This window comes from Giraffa tippelskirchi, chromosome X (genome assembly GCF_054371585.1).
Source record: "Giraffa tippelskirchi isolate mGirTip1 chromosome X, T2T-mGirTip1v1.2.pri, whole genome shotgun sequence".
NCBI classification, from domain to species: Eukaryota; Metazoa; Chordata; class Mammalia; order Artiodactyla; family Giraffidae; genus Giraffa; species Giraffa tippelskirchi.
This window is the reverse complement of record NC_137289.1, coordinates 16,798,990-16,823,903: the sequence shown is the minus strand read 5'-3', so window position 1 is coordinate 16,823,903 and position 24,914 is coordinate 16,798,990. Positions and strand designations below refer to the sequence as shown.

The following is a 24,914-nucleotide window of genomic DNA, read 5'->3' as shown; positions in this document are numbered from 1 at the left end:
TAGTTTCCTTTGGTATTGCTTTACTGCCTCTAATTAAGCAGAAATAAAATCAGGTCTCATTTTCATTAAAATACCAGGTGTAAATGTAGGGTGTTAGTATGAGTATTAAAAATATTACTCAGGCCTACTATTTATTTTATCTTCTACCTAAACCATTTTACATGCAAATTTACTTAAAGGTTAGTTGTGATTCTTTTCAGTTAGTAACCATTTGATTTGTGAATATGTGAGAATGTGTTTGGGGGCTTTTTTTAATTCCCCTTTTGTCAGAACTGATAATTACAGTTTCTAAATGTCTCAGGTTAGAATCAGTACAGACTTTAAGCCATGATTTCCTTATTTGTGCTTACATGTCATTTGAAGTTTAACTCTAAAAATAGTGTTGGTTTCCTTCTGATTGTGATTACCTACATTACAAAAGTCAAGAGCAGTACCATGAGCTTTTTGAATCATGAATTCATAATTATCAGAAGTTAAAACAATTTAAAGAGAAACATAGAATCTTCCGTGAAAGATGGAGCAGCTAGATAAATGATAAGGACTGATTTCTTTGTTGAATTTTTTTTAACCTTACTTAAACTTGTCTTTTTTTAGATTTGATTTCTGTCATGACTTCAAAAAGAAAAGCCCTTCTGAAAATCTCGGACAAGTATTGTTTGGAGAAAGAATAACATCATCTCCTTATGAGGTTATTCAGTTGATCTTATTTTAAATTTTATTTTAAAATGAGTCTTAAGAAAAAAAAAAGAAAAAAAGAAAAAAAAAAAAAAAGAAAATGAGTCTTCTCAGAACTGACTACATACAGAGTTGTCTGTCAGTATCCATGAGAAGTTGGTCCCAGGGCCCACTGTGGATGAAAAAATCCGCATATGCTCAAAGTCCCATAGTCAGCCCTCCATACAGGCAGGTTCTGCATCTGTAGATTGAATGAACCATGGTTCACGTATTAAGTTTTCCATCTGCCATCCACAGTTTGTTGAATACGTGGATGTTGAACCTACAGATACAGAGGGTCTGCTGTATATTTATTGAAAAAAATCCACATATAAGAATGGACCTGGGCAGTTCAAACTTGTAGTTGTTCAAGGGTCAGCAGTCATACCAAAGAGTCTTTGCTTTAAAAGGAAAAGAAAGAGGAAAGGAGGTAGAATCTGGTGTTGCCAAAGAATGCATTAATATAGTCAGCCCTCCAAATCTGAGGGTTCTGCATCTGAAGATTCAACCAACTGAGAATCAAAAATATTCAGGTAAAAAAATTCCAGAGTCCCCAAAAGCAAAACTAGAATTTACACAGTATTTACATTATGCTTAAAACTAGTTACACAGCATTTACATTGTATATTAAGTACTATAGGTAATCTAGAGATGATTTGAAGTACAATTGACCCTTGAACAACACAAGTTTGAACAGTGTGGGGTCTACTTATACCCAGATTTTTTTTTCACTATATGATCTATGGTTGGCTGAATCTGTGGATGTGGAATCTCATTCAGAGGAACCATCTATGTGGAAGGCCAACTATAAGTTGTAGGTAGATTTTCAGCTTCACGGAGAGTTGATCCCCTAACCTCTGCATTGTTCAAGGGTCACCTATATAGGGGAGGATGTGTATAAGTTATATGCGTATGCATGCATGCCAAGTCACCTCAGTCGTGTCAGACTCTTTGTGCCCCTCTGGACTGTAGCCCACCAGGCTCTTCTATCCATGGTATTTTTCAGGCAAGAATACTGAAGTGGGTTGGCATGCCATCCTCCAGGGGATCTTCCTGACCCAGAAATGGAACCAGTGTCTCTTCTGTCTCCTGCATTGGCAGGCGGGTTCTTTACCACTAGCGCCACCTGGGAAACCCCATATGTGTATACTCCACCATTTTATATGAGGGACTTGGGCAATGGTGGATTTTGGCATCTGTGGATCTTGATATCTTCCACTGATACTTTGATATATACTTCACTGGACTTCCCAGGTGGCGCTAGTGGTAAAGAATCAGCATGACAATGCAGGAGAAGCAATAGACACAATTTTGATCCCTGGATTGGGAAGATCCCCCAGTGAAGGAAATGGCAACCCACTCCAGTATTTTTGCCTGGAAAATTCCCTGGACAGAGGAGCCTGGTGGGCTATAGTTCATGGGGTCATAGAGAGTCAGACATGACTCAGAGACTGAGCACAATGACTGATACTGCAGGATGACTCTATGTTCTCTAAGCTTTCTGCAGTAGTTGGTGGTTCCACACAAGGATTTTGCCTTTCACATTTTATTTTTGCTTCATAAAGAGAAAAAGTTTAATTTTTTGTTCTTATATATTTTCGGTAGGGTGATATAAGTAGATATAATTGGACTCTCAGTGTCTATTGATATTGCCCTCAATATCTTAATAGATTTGAGCATAGAATAAAGATGTTTTCATGAGCAGTTATTATTAGGAAGGCACTAATTTTTTTCTTCTTTTTTTCCCAACTTCATGGAAGTATAACTGAAGTACAATAAACTACACCTATTGAAAGTGTATAATTTGATCCATATATGTGAAACCATCAGGCATTAGCCTGTTTTACAACTTTTTATTTTGAAGTAATTACAGATTCACAGGAAATGACAGAAGAATGAACAGGGAGGTCTCATGTACGATTTGCCCAGGTTTGCCCAATGGTAACATCTTGCACGTTAAAAGGAGAAGAGGGTGGCAGAGGTTAGATAGCATCAGTGACTCAATGGACATGAGTTTGAGTAAACTCTGGGAGAGAGTGAAGTACAGGGAAGTCTGGAGTACTGCAGTCCATGGGGTCACAAAGAGTTGGACACGACTGAGTGACTGACAACAACAACATCTTGTATAACTACAGTATGACAGCAAAACCAGGGAATTAACATTGGATAATGCACAGAGCTTATTCAGATTTCACTAGTTTTACATGCACTTATTTGTGTGTGTGTGATGCAGATTTTGGAGTAGGCAGTGTCACCCCACTCCAGTACTCTTGCCTGGAAAATCCCATGGACAGAGGAGCCTGGTAGACTGCAGTCCATAGGGTCGCCAAGAGTCGGACACGACTGAGCGACTTCACTTTCACTTTTCCCTTTCATGCACTGGAGAAGGAAATGGCAACCCACTCCAGTGTTCTTGCCTGGAGAATCCCAGGGATGGCGGAGCCTGGTGGGCTGCTGTCTATGAGGTCGCACAGAGTTGAACACGACTGAAGTGACTTAGTAGCAGCAGCAGCAGATGCAGATTTGTGTACCTACTACCACAGTCAATACATAGCATAGTTCTATCAGCACAAGTCTCCCTAAAGTTCTCCATTTACTGTTCTTTTTCTGTTTAGTTTTCAGAATTCTTTATGTATTCTAGTTATGATTCCTTTGTTGCAACAGTCATTTGCAAATAGTTTCTGCTTGTCTGTGACTTGTTTTTTTGACTTCTTATTAGGGTCTTTCATGAAGCAAATACTTTAAATTTTATGTGGTCCAATAATCAAGTTTTCCTTTTATGAATCATGCTTCTGGTGTCTAGTCTAAGAAGACTTTGTATAGCCTTTGGGCCTAAAAACTTTTTTATATGCTTTCTTCTAAAAGTTTTATAATTTAGCTTTATATCTTTAAGTCTGTGATCCATTTTGAATTATTTTTTGTATAAGGTTGTGAGGTTTGGGTTGAAATTTTTTTTTTTCTTTCTTTTTTGGCCTGCTACTGCTGCTGCCCTGTAGGTGTGCAATTACTTCAGTACCATTTGCGGAAAAGATCTTTTCAACAATTTCAGTTCTTTCTCCACTGACTTGCTTTTGCACCTTTGTAAAAAAAAAATCACTTGGGCCTAGTTGTGTAGGTGTAATTCCTAGGTTCTCTGTTGATCTGTTCCATTGGTCTGTGTGTCAGGCATTTGCTTTTTGATGATTAAAGTTGCACACACTCCCCCTATTGTACCATTGTACTAAAAGAAAAGTGCACCGTTTCAAGAAATGCTATGCTTTGCACTGAAGAAACATGACAGTTCAACTCAGTTTGGGTTTAATATTGTATGATTTCAGGATATCAGGTGTTGGATTTTCATTGTTTATTCTTGCTCATTGTTTTCTGATTAATAACACTAGTATTTCACCTTGGTCATCTCCAGTGGCCAGACTTTGTAAATAAGAGATTTCACATTAAAAGTTTCAAATATTTTCTTATCATTTTTTGGTAACACCTTTATTGAGGGATCATTTGCATGCCAAATAATTCACCCACTCATAAGTGTCCATTTCAGTGCTTTTTAGTATATTCATAGAGTTATATAACCATCACTACAACCAATTTTATTACCAGTTTTAAGTGAAGTGTTCTAGATCAGGGTAATTTATAGAAAGCTGCAGTGGATTTTATACCCCACCTTATATAGTACTGAAGAAGGCAGGTTCTCTTGAAAGCAGTGTGTGTCTATGTGTGTGTGTGTCTACTTTAATTATTTCAGATGTGTACTGAAGTGTAGAGGAAATAGTGTTGAGAATGATGACATACTGAAGTCTCTGAAGAAAAGTTTTATCTGTAAGATAAAGTGCTTACTTTGTGACATTTGGTTTATACAACTTAGTCCAAATCTCTTAATATTTTTAATTTTCTTTCTTAACAGTTTTCCTTTAACAAGACAGAGACATGTGTGAAAGTTTGTATGAAATCTTATGATACAGCAAAGGAAGATCAAAAGAAAAAGCTGGATTTTTTGAAGAAAGGAATGCAACTGAATTATCAACATCACTGGTAGGTTTGGCATCTGACATAGTATGACTTAAATTTTCAATTCCCTTCAGAAGCAGTTTTATGGGTTTTATTTCCCTTTGGAGAAATGTATGTTGTGATAATATAAATTAGTAGTTTTACTGTAAAGTACTTAACCAGTTTGCATTCTTTGAAAATATGCTGGTGTTTGGGAATGGATTGGGGGAAATCTTGATTGGGGATTTAAAAATCATCTTCAAGGAAAGAGAACAGAATGAAAAACAATGTTTGACAGTTGGTAAACTTGTGGGTGACTTCTTTATTTGCTAGATTTTATATAGCATCCTTTTTATTTCTTATCTGAAAACAAATTTATGTATTAGTGCCTGGCATATGGCAGGTGTTCAGTAAATAGTTGTTGAATGGGTAGTGAGTGGAAGAATTTTTAAAAATTTATTTTTTTCATTTTTTTGGCCATGCCACATGGCATGTGGGATCTTAGTTCCCTGACCAGGGGTTGAACCCAGGCCCTTGGCAGTGAAAGAGTGGAGTACTAACCACTGGACTACCAGGGAATTCCTTAAGTTCAGATTCTTAAAAAGATTTTTTAAGTATTGGAGTACAAATAAATTAATAAAAATAAATTAGAATGTAATTTCTTTACAATGTTGTGTTAGTTTCTGCTGTACAATAGCATCAATCTGCTCTATGTATACATATACCTCTTCCTTGTTAAGCCCTCCCTCCCACCTCCTCCCCATAAGTTAAGATTTTTAATCAAAGCCAAGTCACAAAAAATAGTATATAATTTCAGGTAGATATCAAATAGATTTTAAAACTGCTTCTGGGGAATTCCTTGGCAGTCCAGTGGTTAGGACTCAGCACTTTCACTGCCATGAGCCTGGGTTCAATCCCTTGTCGGGGAATTAAGATCTTGCAAGCCATGTGGTGTGGCCAAAACAAAAACAAACAAGAATCTGAACTTAAATATATGTAAGATGATGTTATTATTGCTTGATATGAATTGCTTGTTAAATCTTTTCCTTAAAAATATTTATATTTAGGATTATTGATAATATGCCAGTGGTATGGTGTCGTGATATAAATGGTGGAAATAAGTACTGTACAACAGGATTTCCGATAGGATGCTTTGTTACCCAAAGTGGCGTATCCAGTGATGCTTGCATCATGCACGTAAGTATTGAGAACTTACTATAGAAATATAAGAATGTTGTTTCATTTACAATTTGCTTTCTAATATAGTCACTTAACAAACATGAATGGGACACCTACTATTGTCTCCGTTTTATGCTAAGAGGTTGAGGATACAAAGACAAGTGGTCCCTTGCCCTCTAGAAGTTCATAGTCCTATGTAGGAGATAGACTTGTGAGCAAACTGATGCAATAAAATGTTTTATGTTAGGAGACTAAGGAGCAAGGAGGATATAATGAAGGGGATGAAAAAGTATTTGTTAGATGAATGGGTGGGTGAGCATTTCTAGAAGGGAAATCAGTGTGGTCAAGAGATTGGAAGTCTGAAATAGCATGCTGTGATTGAGGGACTGTGAGTAATTGGGTATGTCTGCAGCATAAGGTTTGGGGTTTGGGGGGTGCATGTAGAGATGAAGCTCAAAATGGGGGTAGGTAGAAGCCAGATCATGGCAGGAGGTCCTGTATACAGTGGTAAGGAAAGTCACATTGAATGCCTGTTTTGAGCCAGAAACAATGTTATATCACTCTATACACAGTGACTAATTTAATCCTTGAAACAGCCCTGTTGCTAGAACCTACTACTGCTGCTTTACATATGATAAAATTCAATCTCAGAGATGGTAAGGGACATGACTAGGGGCAGACAGCTAGTAAGTGGGAGACATAGGACTCCAACTCAGATCTTTTTAGCTTGGAAGTCCTAATCACACGGTTTGAAATTTATCTTGCGATTCTCAAACTGTTTTCTACTGGGTCCTAGGGTAACAGAAGTGTCTTGGGGCTGCCATGGAGGCTGAATGGGCATGGAAGGGCAGCACTACTTAGAATCTTTCTTATATGGAGAGACTCAGTGTGGATCAGCAATGGGCTGAAGGGGAAGGGAGAGAGAGGAGCAGAGGCTGCCTGCCAGGTTTCTGTTTTGGAGTCTAAATGATGGTACCCTTCATTGCTTCTTTCCAGAGAAAAGGGCTGTACTTCTTGCATTTCAGTCATTCAGGGACCACCTTGGTGATTTGTGCCACAACTGAGGCACTTGTAATTATTAAAATTTCTTTAAAGTTTGATTGTTATGAATTTAGGAAGGGAAGTTATATTTGGTACTGCTAGTTATAGTAGCTATAGCAAAAAGTATAGTGACCATGGTATATAAAACAATAGCTATTTAATCTTTAATAAATTTCAGAGGTATTTTTTAATATCAAAGGCTTGACATATCTACCAAGACTCATGGGGCCTGAGGTGTAGTTTGTATACATGTCTCAGGGATTCCAGCATATCAGAGCAGGCCACTAAAAGTCCTAGTTACATGAAAACTCTGTCTCTTCTCCTATCTTCAGTAAAGACATCCTGGGAAAAAGGGGGCTTTTTTTTTTTTACACAAGCATTTGTAACAATTTATGTTAGCCAACATCTGCAAACAACGTAAATGCCCCTCAACAGGTGAGTAAATGAAGAAGATATGGGGTATCCATTCCTTGTACAGCAACTCAGCAATAGAAACGAGCAAACTGTTGACACATGCACAACATGGAGAGATCTCAAACTTGTACTAAGTGAAAGAAGCCAGAAATAAAATTTTACAGGTTGTATGATTTCATTTATGAGATATTACTAGCAAAGGTAAAGCTATAAAGACAAACGGCTTTAGATCTGACAAGCATAAGGATCTGGAATGGAATAAGGAGAAGACCAAGGCCAGAAGCTCCAATTCTTGGAGTGCAGAGAACTCTCTCCGAGGTAACAAAGTTGAGATAAAAGGGATACAGAGTTTAGAAGTAGGTAACAAAATAATTGTTTTGTTTTTCAAAAGTTTTTCTTTCCTCTAAAAAAAAAAAAAACTGGAATATAATTGCTTTACAAAAGCTATTGTTTTGTTAAGGACCTCAAAAGTCATCTGGCTCAGTCTAGGAGACTTGTTAATACAATGCTCTGCAAAAGAGATGGCAAATATGTATTTATCTCTAATTTAACTTAAACTTATTTAAAAGGAAATTATAGAAATTACAGGCTTAGTGTGCTTATATATTTTATTCATCTATTTTCAAGTACATAGAACAGTAGAATACAGATTGTTTTTTCATCTACTACCTAAGATTATCTCATATATCCCCAGTGATATATATTCTTCACAATGGTAAACATTGACATAGGGAATGTGGGAGAAAAAGCAGCAAATAGCAGAAGAGAGAAGTTAATGAACAGGAGAAATTTGGATAAATAAAGCCTGTGTTTGATACTCTAGATGAAATTCTATATGGAATGGTTCTTTTTTTGGCCGGGTCATGTAGCTTACAGGATCTTAGTTCCTTGACCAGGGATTGAACTATGGCCGTGGCAGTGAAAGCACCGAATCCTAACCACTAGACCACCAGGGACCTCTCCAAAGGATATGGACTTAATAAAAACCCTTTTTGTTAAAAAAAATACAGATAACAGAAAACCACACAGAGCAGATATAAAGTTTAATTAACTATTATAAGGGGAACACCTTTGTAAACCTCAGCCAGATCAAGAAATTGAATTTGGCCAGCCTCCTCAGAAGGTATCTATGTATCCTACCCATTGAAACTCTGTTGTGTCCCCTAAAATAACCAGGATCCTAACTTTTACCCTAATCACTTCCTTGAGTTTCTTTTACAGTTTTATTACCCAAGTCTACATCTCTCAACACTATAGTTTAGACTTGAGCATTTTATATATCTTTTATTAATATTTTCTTATGAAAGTGAAAGTGAAGTCACTCAGTCGTGTCCTGACTCTTTGCGACCCCATGGACTGAGCATTCTTTTTTTGGGGGGAGCATTTTCAAACACACAGAAAAGTTGAGTGAATTGTATAGTGGACACTCACCTACCCAGCACTTAGATTCTATAATTAGCATTTTTTGTATTTGATTTATCACAGATTTATACATTTGCCTATTCCTGTATCATTCATCCAAACAATGGTACATTTTCCTCTGTCCCTGATTTCTTTGAAATTGGTAGATGGATCCAGTGGCTTGATTAGATTCAGGTTTGATCCCTTTGGCAAGATAAGGTAGTGATGTGTTCTTTATTCAGGACACACATAATATCTCTTTTTAAAAAATAGGTTTATTATTTAGAGCAGTTTTAGGTCAAAGAAAAATGAAGTGGCAGGTACAGAGACTTCCCAGGTGCCTCCTGCTCTCACACATGCATAGCTTCCCTCATTATCAACATCACTCACCAGAATGTGGTACATTTGTTACAGCTGATGAATCTTCATTGATACACAGTGAAGATACACATTATAGCACTATGTGATACACATTAATTAATGTGATACACATTTCACCCAAAGCCCATAGTTTACATTAGGGTTCACTCTTGTGTGCATTTTATGGGTTTGGACAAATGTATAATGACATGTGTCCACTGTTATAATATCATACAGAGTAGTTTCACTGCCCTAAAAGTCTTCTGTGCTCTGCTTGTTCATCCCCCTCCACCTGGTGTCTTTTGTTTCCCTCTTTTACTGTGATAACTGGATCCACTATTCCTTAGAGGATGCTGAGGCTTCAGAAACTAGAAGGTGAAGAAACGGTAAGCTTCGATCAACCAGGAAACAAAAACCTTTTCTCTTGTAGTGTCTAGCCAGCGCCCTCTACTGACAAAGCTTCATTCAGTGCCAGCTTGCAAAGGAAAACTAGTTAAAATACTGAAAGGGCCCAGATAATTTTCACAGAGGTCAAGGAACTTGAATTTGGCGATGAGACACAATAAATCAATAACTGGCACACCTCACACGCATGCACTGATCAATACTCTGATGAAAGAGAGCCCTCGTTTATCTCTAGAAATCTCTGTGCAGCTCTCCTCTCTCTGGTATTGTGTCCCACAAAATCCAGTCCCCTTGGCCTCTCTGGACTTTGAACTTTGTCTTCCCAACTGGGGAGATTGCAGGGCTCCCTTGGGTACCCCTTCCCTGCACCACAGCCTGGAAATTCTCTCTGGGAAGGAAGCTTGAGGCTTCCCCTTTTCTAGGTGATCACTCTCTTAATGTTTGTTGTCCAAGGTCTGAAAACTGTTTTCAAATACTTTACTCATTTCAAAAAATTGTTTAAGGTGAAAGACTAAATCTAGTCTCATGTTCTACCATCATGTCTGGAGGAGGAGATTCCACTCTCCTGTTTTCTTTTTGCATACATTTACTTGGTGTGACTTTGCCTATCCTTTCAATTTAACTTTCCAAATCTCTTTTAAATGTGTCTCTTTTATACAACATGTTGTTGGGTTTTGCTTCAGGGTATCTTCTGAAAAACCTTTTCCTCTTAATGGCTGAGTTAAGCCCATTTGTATTGCTATGACATTTACTCTCAGTTCTATTATATTACATTTTGTTTACTATTTTGATATTCCACATTTTATTGATTCTAAGACTCATGTTTCCCCATATTTTATCATTTATGAAATCAAGATGTGTCTTCCAGTTGATGGCATGTTAAAGTTTAATTGGCAGTGTATTTTTTTAGCAGCACATAAAATAATGTTTTGCAAGTGGTGGCATTTTCAATTCCATGAAATATAATATTTCTTTGAAAACTCTTTATGTGGTCTACATTTTATTGTTGTAATTCTTGTAATATTTAAGGTTTGAATTTCTGTTATAGTCTTTTCATTTCTACTTACTTCTTAGTCACTTTTTTTTTTTTTTGGCCACACCATATGGTTTTCAGGATCTCAGTTTCCTGACCAGGGATTGAACCAGGGCTGAGGCAGTGAAAGCTCGGAATCTTAGCCACTAGGCTACCAGGGACCTTCCAGTCACCTATTTCTTAGAGGGTGTCATACAGTTTCATGATTATGCATCTGGTTATGGATTTTTGTTTTGCTTTGTTTTTAATCATGTTGTTAATTCCTTGAGTTTCCTGGATTGGTGCCTTTTATCAGTTCTGTAATTCTCAGCCTTAGTCAGATATTTTCTTCTTTCCTTTTTAGACTCCAATTAAAGCTATGTTAAGTGTTTTTTTCCTTCTCCGCATGTCTTAACTTTTTTTCTGTATTTTCTATTTTTTTTCTGTACTGTGTTCTTCTGGTGCATCTTCTAGTCTATAAATTCTCTTGTCACATGTTCCTTCTCTTAAGAAAATTTCAGTAATAATCTTTCTCATTTCTACAAGTTTTGTTGTTTTTCAAATCTGCTAGATCATTATTTTATACTTATCTATTTTATGCACATGCTTTCACACTTGTGTTTGATGTCTTTGAAATATATTAAGTTTGGTTAATTTTAAATCTGCCTCTTATCATTCCTGGATCTGAAATCTTTACAAATTTGTTTCTGCTGATTCCTACTCACGATTCCTTTTTTCCTTGTATGCTTCATTATTTTGACTTCATATTCATTGTTCTCAAGTAGTATTTGTGGAGTTTGAGTCCTAGGATCAAAGTACTTTCCTTCAGAGAGGATTTTCATTTACTTCCACATGGTGTCTTTGGGAAATACCAGTCTGGGAACACCTTAAGGCAAATTCATAACTTAAACTTCCTGAGGCAACTTAGATGATGTGAATCCAGCCTGGAAATCTACGATTTCTGAGGACAGTTTTATTTCTCTCCCCCCACCCCCACCTGGTTTTGTTTATCTTTGAGGCCATCTTCCCAGTAGTCCATTGGGACTATGGTACTAGGCTCACTTCTGGCTTATCTTTATCCTGAGGATGTTGCTTTTGGAAGGGGTAGGTGGTCTCAGCTTAGTGTGCAGAGGTTCTCATATTAGCCTTCTCATCTGAGAGGGCCCTCCCTGAGTGCCCCCCTCTTCATCCTGTGAAGCTACCCAAACTGAAGTTCAAGTTTGCCCAGATTAGCAGGTATCCTCAGGGCAAGAGCAGCATCAGTGCTTCCTTACCCACCTGATCTCTCTGGCTTGCTGCTTCCCCTTAGAATTTGGCATTGGGACCTCCCTGGCAGTCCAGTGGTTAAGACTCTGGGCTTCCAATGCAGGGGGCATGTGTTTGATCCCTGGTTCAGGGAACTAAGATCCTATATGCCACATGGCATGGCCAAAAAATAAAAATAAATAAAAAAACAATAAGAATAATAAATAAAGAATTTGGCATTGGTAGTTCCTTACTTTCTTGTCACCTCATGTTGCTTTTTTAAATTTTAAAGCCTATTTTTTTAGAGCAGGTTTAGGTTCATAGTAAAATTGAGAGGAAGGTACAGAGATTTCCCATGTACCCTCTGTGTCTCACAGACATAACCTCCTCCATTCTCAGCATCCTCCACCAGAGTGGGACGTTCGTTACAACTGATGACCCTGCATTGATGCATCACGTGATGACCACCTAAAGTCCATAATTTACATTAGGGGCCACTCTTAGTGTGGTACATCCTATGCTCATGTTGCTTTTAAGGAGATATTTGTTATATTTATCATTTGTGCTTTACAGCAGGAGATTTGGCCCAAATAAGATGGTAATTGGAAATCTAGTTAAAGTTTTAAAGCATAGTTCGATGCATGATACAGGGTGCTCGGGGCTGGTGCACCGGGATGACCCAGAGGGATGGGATGGGGAGGGAGATGGGAGGGGGGTTCTGGAAGGGGAACACATGTACACCCATGGCAGATTCATGTCAATGTATGGCAAAACTGATACAATATTGTAAAGTAAAAGATAGATAAATAAATTAAAATAAAAAAAGTTTTAAAGCATAATTTTAATATCTAGTAGGAAGGAATCTAACATTTAATGACTTCCTTATTCTGTGCTAGGTACTGTTCTAGCTCTTTCCATATGATTTCTCACTTACTCCTCTTAATAATTTTATGAATTAAGTGATGGTAGCCTCATTTTACTGACTTCCCTGGTGGTTCAGTAGTAAAGAATCTGCCTGCAATGCAGGAGACCTGGCTTCAATCCCTGGGTTGGGTAGATTCCCTGGAGGAGGGCATGGGAACCCACTCTAGTACTCTTGCCTGGAGAATCCCCATGGACAGATGAGCTGGGTGGGCTACAGTCCATAGGGTTGCAGAGAGTCGGACATGACTGAGCAACTAAGCAACAGCAGCAGCAGCAGCCCCATTTTACAGCTAAGAAAACTAAGGCCCAGAAAGATTGACATACAAAAGATTGTATGTGGCAAAATATGAATTCCATCTCAATGTTGTTGCTTTTTGGCCACACCATGTAGCTTGCAGGATCTTAGTTCTCCAACCAGGGACTGACCGCAGGCTTTGGCAGTAAAAGCACTGAGTTTTAACCACTCGACCACAAGGGAATTCCCTCATCCCAATGTTTTTTTGATCCAAATTCTGTTCTCTTTGCACCATACCAAACTGCCTCTTATATTTTTTGAACATCTACAGGATTTTAGCTCTGAGAACATGTTTGAGAAGTGCCTGGCACATAGTAGATGTTCAGAAATATTTGTTGAGTGAATGAATGAGCCAGACAAAATTCCTAGTCTTGTGATCAAATGGGGAACACAATTTACTAGGGGATGTAAACGTGTAAATACACTGACTACAATCTGATATAAATGGCACAGATATGAGCTGAGTGCTGTGAGAGCACAGAATAAAGAATTCTTTTGTAATAATTTATCAGATTTTAAGTAGAGGCTATGGCAGCAGATGAGTCTGGAGAGATAAGCAGGATTCAGATCCTGAAGGACCTTGTTACCATGTTATCTCTCAGATCCAGTACTTTATGCCTTATGGTAGTTGAAATGCTTTCATGGGTTGATTTAATGCTCCCAGCACCCTGTAGCTCAGATGGTAAAGAATCTGCCTGCAATGCAGGAGACCCAGGTTCAGTCCCCGAGTTGGGAAGATCCCCTGGAGAAGGGAATGACAACCCACTCCAGTATTCTTGTGTGGAGAATTCCGTGGACAGACCATGGGGTCACAAAGTGTCGGACACGACTGAGCAAATAACACACACCCTGTTATGATGTCTACAGTAAAGGTGCAGAAATCAAGACACTGATTGGCTAAGCAACGTGGCCAAGATCACACAAGCTGGTACATGCCATACCTGAGCCTTCAACCTTGGCAATTTGACTGTGAAGTCCACTTCTTTAACCCCTATGCTGTGCTGCTTCTGGGGCTTCCCTGGTAGCTTAGCCGGTAAAGAATCTGCCTGCAATGCAGGGGACCCCAGTTCGATTCCTGGGTTGGGAAGTTCCTCTGGAGAAAGGGATAGGCTACCCACTCCAGAATTCTTGGGTTTCCCTGGCAGCTCAGATGGTGAAGAATCCACCTATAATATGGGAGATCTGGGTTCAGCCCCTGGGTGGGGAAGATCTGCTGGAGGAGGGCATGGCAACCCACTCCAGTATTCTTGCCTGGAGAATCCCCATGGACAGAGGAGCCTGGAGGGCTAGAGTCCATGGGGTCACAAAGAGTTGGATGTGACTGAGTAACTAAGCACAGTGTGCTGCTTCTATTAGCATATATCATGCCATACCTCCATACCAGTACGTGCAGATCTACTGTAGCTGCATTGTATTTCTCTGTATGGTTATATTGTCTTTCATTTAACTATACTGGGGGATACAGTCCAACCCATCACAAGTCTTATACAGAAGCTTCTCCCACATCCTTACGGAAAAATAATCATTCACTCTCCCTTAACCACTTTTACCAGAAAAGAGCAGTCAGAAGTTTTCTTTCTTCTGAATTAGAGCAGTGGTTCTCAAAGTGTGTTCCAGGACCAGTAGCACTGGCACCACCTGGGAGCTTGTTAGACATACAGAATCTCAAGTCTCACCCTAGGCCCAGTGAGTCAGAATCTGCATTTTAACAGGATCCCTGAGTGATTTGTATAAACTTTCAAGTTTAAGAAGCATTGATGTAGGATAATTACCTACAGATATAGTTGTGGCTGTTAGGGAACGAACTAATGAGTACTTCACTGATAGAGAGTTTAATTCACTTTTTGATGCCTCTGTTTGATGCTTCTGATTATAAATGTAAACATACCCTCATTATACAAAATTTGGTAAGTACAGAAGAATCTAAAGAACCAGTGGAAAAATGAATGCCTGTAGTCTCACTACTCAGAGACACCACAGTTTACATTCTGCAACACGTCTTCTTTCTATATTTTTTTGTTTTCTTACTTTTACCATAAATAAAGCCCAAACTCTTGATATGCTTAAACTTTAATTACCTAACATTTTATTAGTTTATTTGCATTACTTCATATTTTTGTGTGGTTAAAAACCAGCAATGTGTGCATTTGTGAATTTTACATTTTCAATATTATTCGTTTGTAACAACTGTTTAAAACAATAGATTTAAGTAACATCTTAATTTTAGGCCAGATGTTCAGGCCTGCAGTTTTAATCTTATAAAAACACATTTACACTTCAGTATGCTTAATTTATAGCTCAGTTTTTTAGAACTAATATATCCCATTTTCATTCCATGCTCACAATTTATATTTTTGAGTTTGTAGGAAAAATTCAAACTTCTTTCAAATTTCTTTATATTTTTGCAGCCTGAATTCAACAAAAATAATACTTACTACCTCTTCAACCACGTTGATATTACCATTACATATCACAGTGAAATTGAAATAGATCGGTATGTTTCAAAATTGGTTTCTGCTAGACTTGAACCCAAAAGGTAATTATAGAATATCTTTTAAATTAGTTCCATTAATTTAAAAATTAATTCAAAATGTAGACGATCTCACCAGAATTTTCATTTTTAGTATATATGTGTGATATAACCTTAGACATAAAGTTTAAAAAATCAAATAGACAATTTTATTCCCTTTTACTTATAGTAAGCATCTGAGTAACACGTAATGTGAGAAAGAACTGACAGATCTGGAAGAGAATAGACTTATTGAGGGTATCCTAACTCTCTTCTTTAGTTGCTGCCATATGCCAGAGATTACGTTAAGGTTTGTGTTTGTTCAGAGGAGAATTCTAGTTCCAATGGAGTCTATTAGGGAGGTATCAACTGGGTTTGAGGAAGAATCTGCTAGCAGTTAGAGCTCTCTAACAGTTGAATAAGCACTCTCAAGAATTAGTGAGTAGTTAATCCCTAGATGTTTGTAGGAAGAGCCTAGATGACCCAGCTCTTAGAGATTTCATAATTAGGCACCCAGCATAGTGTCTGGTCCCTAGTAAGTGAATACTTAATGAATTTTAAGGGCAGTTCTGCATTGGGTAAGAGACTGGATAGGTGCAAATAATATTCCAATTTCAAGATTCTTTGAAACTGTAGGATGAGATTGGTACTCTTCAATTAAAAGAGGGGGAATAAATCATACAGTATATCAAATCATGATCAATATGGGTAAAATATTATAAAATCTGATATATTAGGATGAAGGAAGTTATCCTTTGAGGCTAAGGTGAAGTATATTAAAGGAGGTAAGTGTGGTTTAGTTTTCTGAACACAGAACAAAGAATTTGGAAATTTGGATTTTAGTCTCATATCTGCTTTACCATTTTGGAAGTCAACCCTAAGTTCATCAAGATGGATCAGATTTCATTGTTTTTAAGTCTACTACCCTATTTTATTTTAGCCAAGGTTTTTCCATCTGTCACAACTAATGACCAAAGGGAAAGAATAGTTAAAAAATGTATTGTACCAAGCTTTTGGCCCTGGGTACATTAACTTGATATCTACAGGCTCAGTTTCCTAATCTACAAAAGGAGGGGACTGAATTAGGGGTTTTTAATTAGATTCTGATGCATCAAACCCAGTTTTTATTGATGTGTATTCTTCTGGGTAAAATGGTCCATATATTTCATTAGATAAACAGACCCCAAAAGATGAAGAACATTGGTACTTTCCAATTCTGATTTATCTTTGTAAAAAGATATTCTTTTGGCAATTAGTGGCTATGTTAAAATTTTTTGAAGATTTATTTCATAAGGTATAGGAAATAAAAGAAAGATTAAAAGGATCAGGGCGTGTTTATCATTAACAGGATAAACAGAGCTACTCAGAGAGGCCAGAGAATACTAACCATTGTCAAGGACAATCACCCATGCTTCTTTGTGTATGTCACTTCTGATAAGTGGGAATAGAATTTTAGGTTCACGGGCTGTGAGGTCTGACTCAGAATGGCTGCTCCTGTTGAAAGTCATTTGGGTAGAAAGGTAGTAAACATACAAAGTATGATATAGGAAGCTAATCTCATCAGCTATATGAAAATCAAATTTAGTGCTTACAGGCACATTTCATATTCTCAGGCTGAGACAGAGTAAAAAAGCCAAGAAAATCATTTTCTAGAGCTGTATTTATCTATCTTGCCCATAGTAATCACTTATGTATGCATGCAATAAAACTTGTATCTAATCACAGTAAAGCTCATTTATTTGGTCCCCCTGAGAATAAGGACTGTGTTAAAATTCATCTTTTTCAGAATTGGGCAGTCTGCTCAAGGTCATAGATGTGAGTTAGGCCTAATGGTTTTCTAAGTCTAAAGTCTTATGTTTTCTTTCAGGTACTGTACCCTGTTAATTTCCCTGATGGTTGCCATAGCTGATTATCTCTTTTTCCTTAAAATACCTGCTGCGTTGGCTTTTGGGTTACCACTTCCCTGGTTTTCTCTTGTCTCACTGGTTGCTCATCAGTCTTCCAATTTCTCCAACCTCTTTTTTTTTTTTTTTTTGTCATTTTTGGGCTTATCACATGATTTGTGGGATTTTAGTTCTCCAGCCAGGAGTTGAACCTGGGCCCTTGGCAGTGAGAGTATGGAGTCATAACCACTCGACTGCCAGGGAAGTCCCTCATTTCTCCAACCTCTTAATATCAGAGGGCTCCAGGACTCAGTATTTGAGGTCTGCCTCTTTATTTATACTCACCTTGGTGATCTTACCCTGTCTCCTGGCATCAGATACCACAATGACACTTAGGTCTGTATGTGTGTGCTCAGTTGCTTCAGTCATATCCGGCTCTTTGCTACTCTATGGACCATAGCCCACCAGTCTCCTCTGTCCATGGGATTCTCCAGGCATGAATACTGGAGAGGGTTGTCATGCCCTCCTCCAGGGGATCTTCCTGACCCAGGGATCAAACCCATGTCTACTGTGTCTCCTGCATTGGCAGGCAGATTCTTTACCACTACTGCCACCTGGGAAGCCCCTCTTAGGTCTCTAGACCTGTATATTTAGCTGTCTATTTGCCACTTGGATGTCTAATAGGCATTTCCAACTTAACATGTCCCCAAATAAACTAATCTTCCCTCCAAACCCACTTCTCTTGTTGTCTTCTCCATCTCAGTAGATGGCAACTATATCCTTCTAGTTGCTCAGACCCCCTAAACCATGGCATCACCTTTGATTTCTCCTTATTATTCTTCCCTCATACCCTATATCTGGTCCAACCCTTTAGCATATCATGTGGCTCTTTTTTTTTTTTTTTTTGGCAGCACCATATGGCTTGTGGGATCTTAGTTACTAGACCAGACCAGGGATGGAACCCATGCTCCCTGTGATGGAAGCCCAGAGACACCAGGGAATTTCCCATGTGGCTCTATTTTAAAAATATATTTAGAATCTACCACTTCTCATCACCTCCAGCACTATCAGCTGGTCCAGGACATTGTCATACCTTACCTGGATTGTTGCAGAAACCTAGCTGGTCTCCTTGCTGCTACCCTTGTCTTCTCATAACCTTTACTCAATACAGCATTCAGAGCATTCCTTTTTATTTTTTTTTTATTTTAAATTTTTATTTTGTATTGGGGTATAGATGATTAACAATGTTGTGATAGTTTCCAGTGAATAGCAAAGGGACTCAGCCATACATATACATGTCCCTTTTTAAATTTCAGCTCGTGTCAATTTTCCACTTAGAATCTTCCAGTGACTTCCCATCTCAGAGTAAAAGTTGAAGTTGTGAAAGTGGCCTAGAAGGCCTTATACAATCCATATATAAGGCCAGTGGTTTAAAATAGGGCTTCTAACTTGATTAGAGACCTTCATAGAATTTTTGCCACATAATCTCTCATATGAAATGCAGATCTTTCCTATACTGGGTTCAAGACCCATAGTTCAGAAGAGCATACTTGATATACATTATCATGTAGTAATTTAATTTTTCCCTTCAGTGTGAAATGTTGACCTGTAGCCTTAACAACTATGATTTCTCTAGTTCATAGCTATTTTAAAATGTATTTTGGCTTTAAATAGAATACGTTTATCCTACACTTATAAGGGCACATTATGGACCAGACAGTAAGTAGGGTTACAAGAATGAATACAAAAGATGTGCACACCAATAACCTTTGCACTTGTGAGTGAGTGGTTTGATTGTGCATGTATGTGTAGAGATAGTAATCCCATCAGGATTGAATATTTTTCTTTAGACAGAAGCCACGGGGTAAACTGTATGTTGAGTTAACTAATTCAAAAATGAAGCAACATGGTTTCTCCTTTTGATTTTTCTCTCTCCCCTTTATTCTTTTATTTTTCAAGAAATAGAAGAGTCACTTTATTTCTGACCAGGCATTTGCGAGCTTCACCAGTCCTGCCTAGTTTCAACCTTCTCTAGGTTTTGTTTTCCATCTTTGGGTTTTAGTAATCATTCTCTTTTTCAAACACAAAAGGTTCACATAGATATATCCTCAGGCCCTTTTATGGCTAAGCATGGCATTTTGCAAACAGTAGGCCCTCAAATCTCTAGGTGCTTATAAATATGATTTCTGTCTCATCTATTTGATTTTATAACTCTATAGTTGAGATTACAAGATAGATTTTTTTTTTTAGTATATAGAAAAGAGGGATGGGATGAAAGATGAAAAATAAAGCCATTTGCTAATAGAAGGATTTAAAAAAATTTATCCACAGGCAAAGAGAAAGTTCTTAAGTATTATGTTTTGGGCAGTATATTGAGTCTATTTGCATGTTAGGGACACTTAGAAACAAGAATATTTTAAATTGTAAAGAGTTTTAAATGCAGAACATAATGAAAGGCCCATTTTTATCGGCCTGCTGTTATTACATGCCCAAACAGCCATGAATCAGAAATTTACAATTTCAATTTGGTATAAAAATTCCCTTCCCTTCCTTTTCTCCCTCTCTTTTACTAGCTATAAACATGTAGATGAAAACCATCTAACTTGTAATGGAACCCCTATGGAAATTCCTGGAGACTATACAGATAAGTTGAACATCATCTACACTTACTCTGTGCAATTTGAAGTAAGTATTCCATGTCATAATCTTACTTTTTTTTTCCAAATCAAGTATATAAATATCATATACTTCATTAACATTAAAGGCTTAATTTCTATCAATTGAAAGTTGTGTAGCACAGCTTAGTAGTCCAAGAAAGAAGGTAAGTTCTTTATGTTAAAACCATTCAAAGGACAATCATTACAGGAATTGCTGTATTTAATCTACTACATTTCAGGTACCTTGCCAGGTACTTTACTTATTCTTACTTCATATTGAGGTTTGAATGAGGTACATGGGAAACCAGAGAGGTGTCGCCTGGGGTTGGCAGACTGGCTGACTGCTCAAGTGAGACCTTAAAGGAAGAGTATCTTGTAGAAGAGACACAGTCTAGTATAGTGAAAAGACCAGACATATTTGGACATTTGGACTGACCAGCAGTTCAAACTATGGCTTGGCCACTTTCTAGCCACATGTGCGTAGGCAAGTCATGTGATCTCTGAGGCTCAATTTCTTCTCATGTCATTTCATCCTCATTTTCAGAATATATAAAGCCCTTAGCATGATATAGAATAGGTCCCCAACATATAACATTTATTATTATTTGTACATCTGGAATTATCCCTTTTGTGAATAGCTATTTTATAAAGATGGTGTGTATTTTTGGTAAATAGGTAGATAGACTAATAACATTCTGGTGAATAATCTATTAGCTATTTGAAGCCCATGTTTCTCAAAGGGTTTTCTGGAAACAAGTTCCTTCATATTTTATTTATTTAGCTTTTTTTAAATTTTAGCTTTTTATTTTAAAAGGTGTTACATGAAAAAAGGATCTATGATGAGGTTACTTTGGATAATGCTAGGTTAAACAATGTTAAAACAATGGCTTTAAGAGTATTCACTATGATAAACAGCATTGTAAATTTCCAAAAGATGATTATAACCTGCAGCATTTCATAGACCATGGCAGAGCTCATGGGGATATCATTTTCTGTAGGAAAATACTGTGTGTGGTGCTAAAAAGTGCACAACTTTGTACAAATGGGATAATATATATACTATTTTCACTTATTGTGTATGTCATGGACATTTTTCCAGGTCAATAAATACAGAGTCACCACCTTCTTTTTATTGACTGCATAGTATATTTAATGTACAGGCTGTAATCGAGTTATTTAGTGCCCTATTGATAAAAATCCAAATGCCTAATTTTTAATTCTTATAAACAGTGCTTTAATTACTATCCTTTTTTATTTGTCTGATTATCTCTTTGCATTAAATTCCTAGAAGTAGGAATTTAGGTAACAGGGTGTAAACATTAAAAAATATGTATTTATCTATTTGCCTGCACTGGGTTTTAGTTACAGCACACAGGATCTTTGATCTTTGTTGTTGCGTGCAGGATCTTTAGTTGCAGCATGTGGGATCTAGTTCCCTTATTAGGGATCAAACCCAGGACCCTGTATTGGGAGCACAGAGTCTTAGCCACTGGACCACCAGGGAAGTCCCAGGGTGTATACATTTTGATAACACATTACCAAATTCTTTGCAAAAAATGTTGCTAGGCTGTTCCCTAGCATGCTCAGCAATACTAGGTTTATGTAAATTTAAAAAATCTTGCTTCAGAATTTTAATTCTGTGAGTGTAACAAAGTGAGATAGAGTCATACTAGGCAAACTCCTAAGGGTCCAATATATAAACCAGAACACCAATTTCGTAATTTATTTGGAGAAATCTAAATGCCTCGTTGACCACATCATTCATGTTAGCTGGTTAGCGCATCTGCCTATGATAAAGAGATATGAGAAAACAAATATAAATAGAGTAGAATAAATAGAAAGTTTCTTGGTGAACATAGGACCCCAGAGAAAAAGGAAGACAAGTATTAAAAGATGATATTCATATGGCACATGGACCAGATGTTCATATTCATGGGTCAGCTACTCTTAGCCTTGGACAGTATGAGAGGTACTTGTCCAGAAAATGAACACTGGGGCTTTCCTTTCATAGGGAAAACTTTTTATCACTATGTAGGTATATGTATTTCTATTTATAGTTTTTCTTAAAGACTATGTGTCATATTTTTGATTCAACTTTGATTATACTTGATTTTATACAAGGCTTATTTCTTATAGCTTTGGATGTGCTTTCCTGAGACAAAACCCTAATCACCTTATTTGGGATCAGGTCTCAAATCTCTGTGAACACTTACAAATTGTGCTTGGTTTGTGTCATTTCTCTAAATGGCCTGACAGCCATTATAACACAATTCTTCCTAATCTCATTCTCAAAGCAATTCCAGTTTGGGGATGCCTTGCTTTTGTCCCTATGTATCACCTAGAGTGGTTATCTCCATTTTATAAATGAGGATCCTGAAGCCCAGCGAGCTGAAGTAATTTTCTCCAGATCATAGCTAGCAGGAGGTGGAAGTGATATTCAAACTCAGGTCTGTTTGGCCCCAAACTCATAGTTTTTCCACTATTCCATTCTGGCTTTCTATATTAAAGGCCTATTATATTTTCGGCCTACAGAGTTACTGTAAAGAAAATGAGAAGCGTTTATGTTAGAAATGTGTGTGTGTACTTTGAGTCATCCAGCTAGAGGTCAGGATTACTTGATCCTACATCCTGCAGTTTACCCAAAGTACAATTGGTGAAAACAGGCAATTTACCAGTCCAATAAGTATAGTGCAGTCTTCTAATCTCTGGATGAAACAGAGAAGTGTAATCTGGGAAAAGGAATGAAGTACACCCTGAAGAAATTAAAATAACCTTTCCCTAGTGATTGAAAATAGTATTCCACCTCCAAGCTATTATCAGAAGTAGATTGAAGAGTGGAAGCTCTTATACATTTTTATCACTTATCAATTGGCTATTAAAATTAAGTGTAGGATGGTAGCAGACTTATTTGTGGTGATCATTTTGAAATGTATAGAAATATTGAATCACTATGTTGTATAACAAGAACTGACAGAGTTGTAGGTCAATTATACTTCAAAAACAAACTCAGAGAAAGAGATTAGATTTGTGGTTACTGGAAGCAGGGGATGAGGGGAGGGAGGAATTAGATGATGGTGGTCATAACTACAAACTTGGAGTTATAAGATAAATAAGTGCTAGGGATGTAATGGACATCATGATAAATATAATTAATGCTGTATGTTATATATGAAAGTTGGGAGTAAATCCTAGGAGTTCTGATCATAAGGAAAACATATTTTTAAATTTCTTTAATTTTGTATCTATATGAGATGATGGATGCTCACTAAACCTATTCTGGTCATGATTTCATGACATATGTTAAGTCCCATCATTATGCTGTACACCTTAAACGTATACAGTGCTGTATATCAGTTATACTCAGTAAAACTTGAAGAAAAAAATAATAAAATAAAAAAATTTAAGTGTAAGAATGCTTATATTTACAGGAAATGTCAAGGGAAAGCACATCTAAACTGAAGTTTAGACTTAAGCCAGGGGCCTACATGGTATGGCGTTAGTGGTCCGTCTGCCTGTTAGGAAGCAACTGTGGCAGTCAAAAGAGCTAAAGTGCAAGTTTAGATGCAGCTATAGCATATGGGGGTTTGGGGCGAATTGCCTTATTTGGGGTTAGGTCTCAACTCCTTGTTCTTTAACTTTCCTTAATCCTGGGAGCTATTTCAGAAGAGGAATTTTCCTTCCTATTGAAACTCATTTGAGGTGCTTAGAAGGCCTGTGGCTTTCAGATGTGGTACAATGGAAAGAACCAGACACACCCAAGGTCTGAATCCTGGCTTTGACATTTATTAGCTGTGTGAACTTGGGCAGGTTACATTGAGCCTATATTTCCTGATCCGTAAAATGGGGATAAAATAGTCACCTCATGTGATTGCTAGCAGAGATAAGTAAACAAACATATAAAATATTTAGCACAGCTCCTAGCCAATAGTAGACTCACAGTGTTTCCTATTCTTTCTCTCAGATACAGGAGCGCTTGCTTTACAAATGTCTTATACAAAAGTAGCTCATAGGTGCAGAGTGTACTTATACAGTGAGAATGCACTAAGCCGCAATATTCTTTTTTTTGCCTTTACTTAATTGCTTTTAACCACAATATTCTGTATCTGAACACTAGAAAGTTGCTGTTACAGTTGTGGGGAGGGCGCCAGGAAGAGTGGTTATGAATATCTCTGATGGTGCTGTTTCTTTATTTTCTGTCTTGGGTTGAAAATGTTTGTGTTTTTTTTAAATTTTTTACCCAGTGATAATTGTACACATCAACATGTCCCAAAGTGCATTCCCAAGAATGCTAGTCAAGTAAGTTTGGAAAATGCTACTTTCTACTGTCGGCTTTTGTAGCTTCAGAAAGCACATGAGTGTTTGATGTTGTTTTTTAGTTGCTATGTCTGACTCTTTTCGACCCCATGGACTGTAGCCCACTGGGTTCCTCTGTCCATGGGATTTCCCAGGCAAGAATACTGGAGTGGGTTGCCATTTCCTTCTCTAGGAGACCTGCCCGACTCAGGGATCAAATCCACACTCCTGCTTGGTAGGCAGATTCTTTACTGCTGAGTCACCTGGGAAGCCCACATTAGTGTTTAAAGTCTCCTAATAGAGAAACCTTTGACTGAGTCTAACTCAACAGTTTAGAATCGTCTTTGACTGTGGAGTACTATTCTGGAGTAACATTTATATCCCACTTCAGATTCTACTTTGTGTACACTAGGTGTACATGGTTGTTGTGTCTTATAGTAGCTTACAAGATCCTATTGAACTAGAAATTTTTACTTTTTAAATTAAAAAAAAATATTGAACTATAGTTGATATACAATATCATGTAAGTTTCAGGTGTATAGCACAGAGATTCAGTTATACATATATATATATATATATTCTTTTTTTAGATTCTTTCCCA

General features: G+C 37.4%; 1 protein-coding gene across 3 annotated transcripts in view; it reads left to right on the top strand.

The window, feature by feature from the left end:
- The window catches only part of LOC145536168 (transmembrane 9 superfamily member 2-like), an 86,696-nt gene that overhangs the window by 4,460 nt on the left and 57,322 nt on the right, over positions 1-24,914 (top strand). For all 3 annotated transcript variants that reach the window (XM_081564911.1, XM_081564909.1, XM_081564910.1), the window contains exons 3-7: positions 595-688; positions 4,613-4,740; positions 5,763-5,892; positions 15,380-15,507; positions 19,937-20,048. In XM_081564911.1, coding sequence (XP_081421037.1) covers positions 595-688; positions 4,613-4,740; positions 5,763-5,892; positions 15,380-15,507; positions 19,937-20,048 — 592 coding nt within the window. The remainder of the gene's footprint in view (positions 1-594; positions 689-4,612; positions 4,741-5,762; positions 5,893-15,379; positions 15,508-19,936; positions 20,049-24,914) is intronic.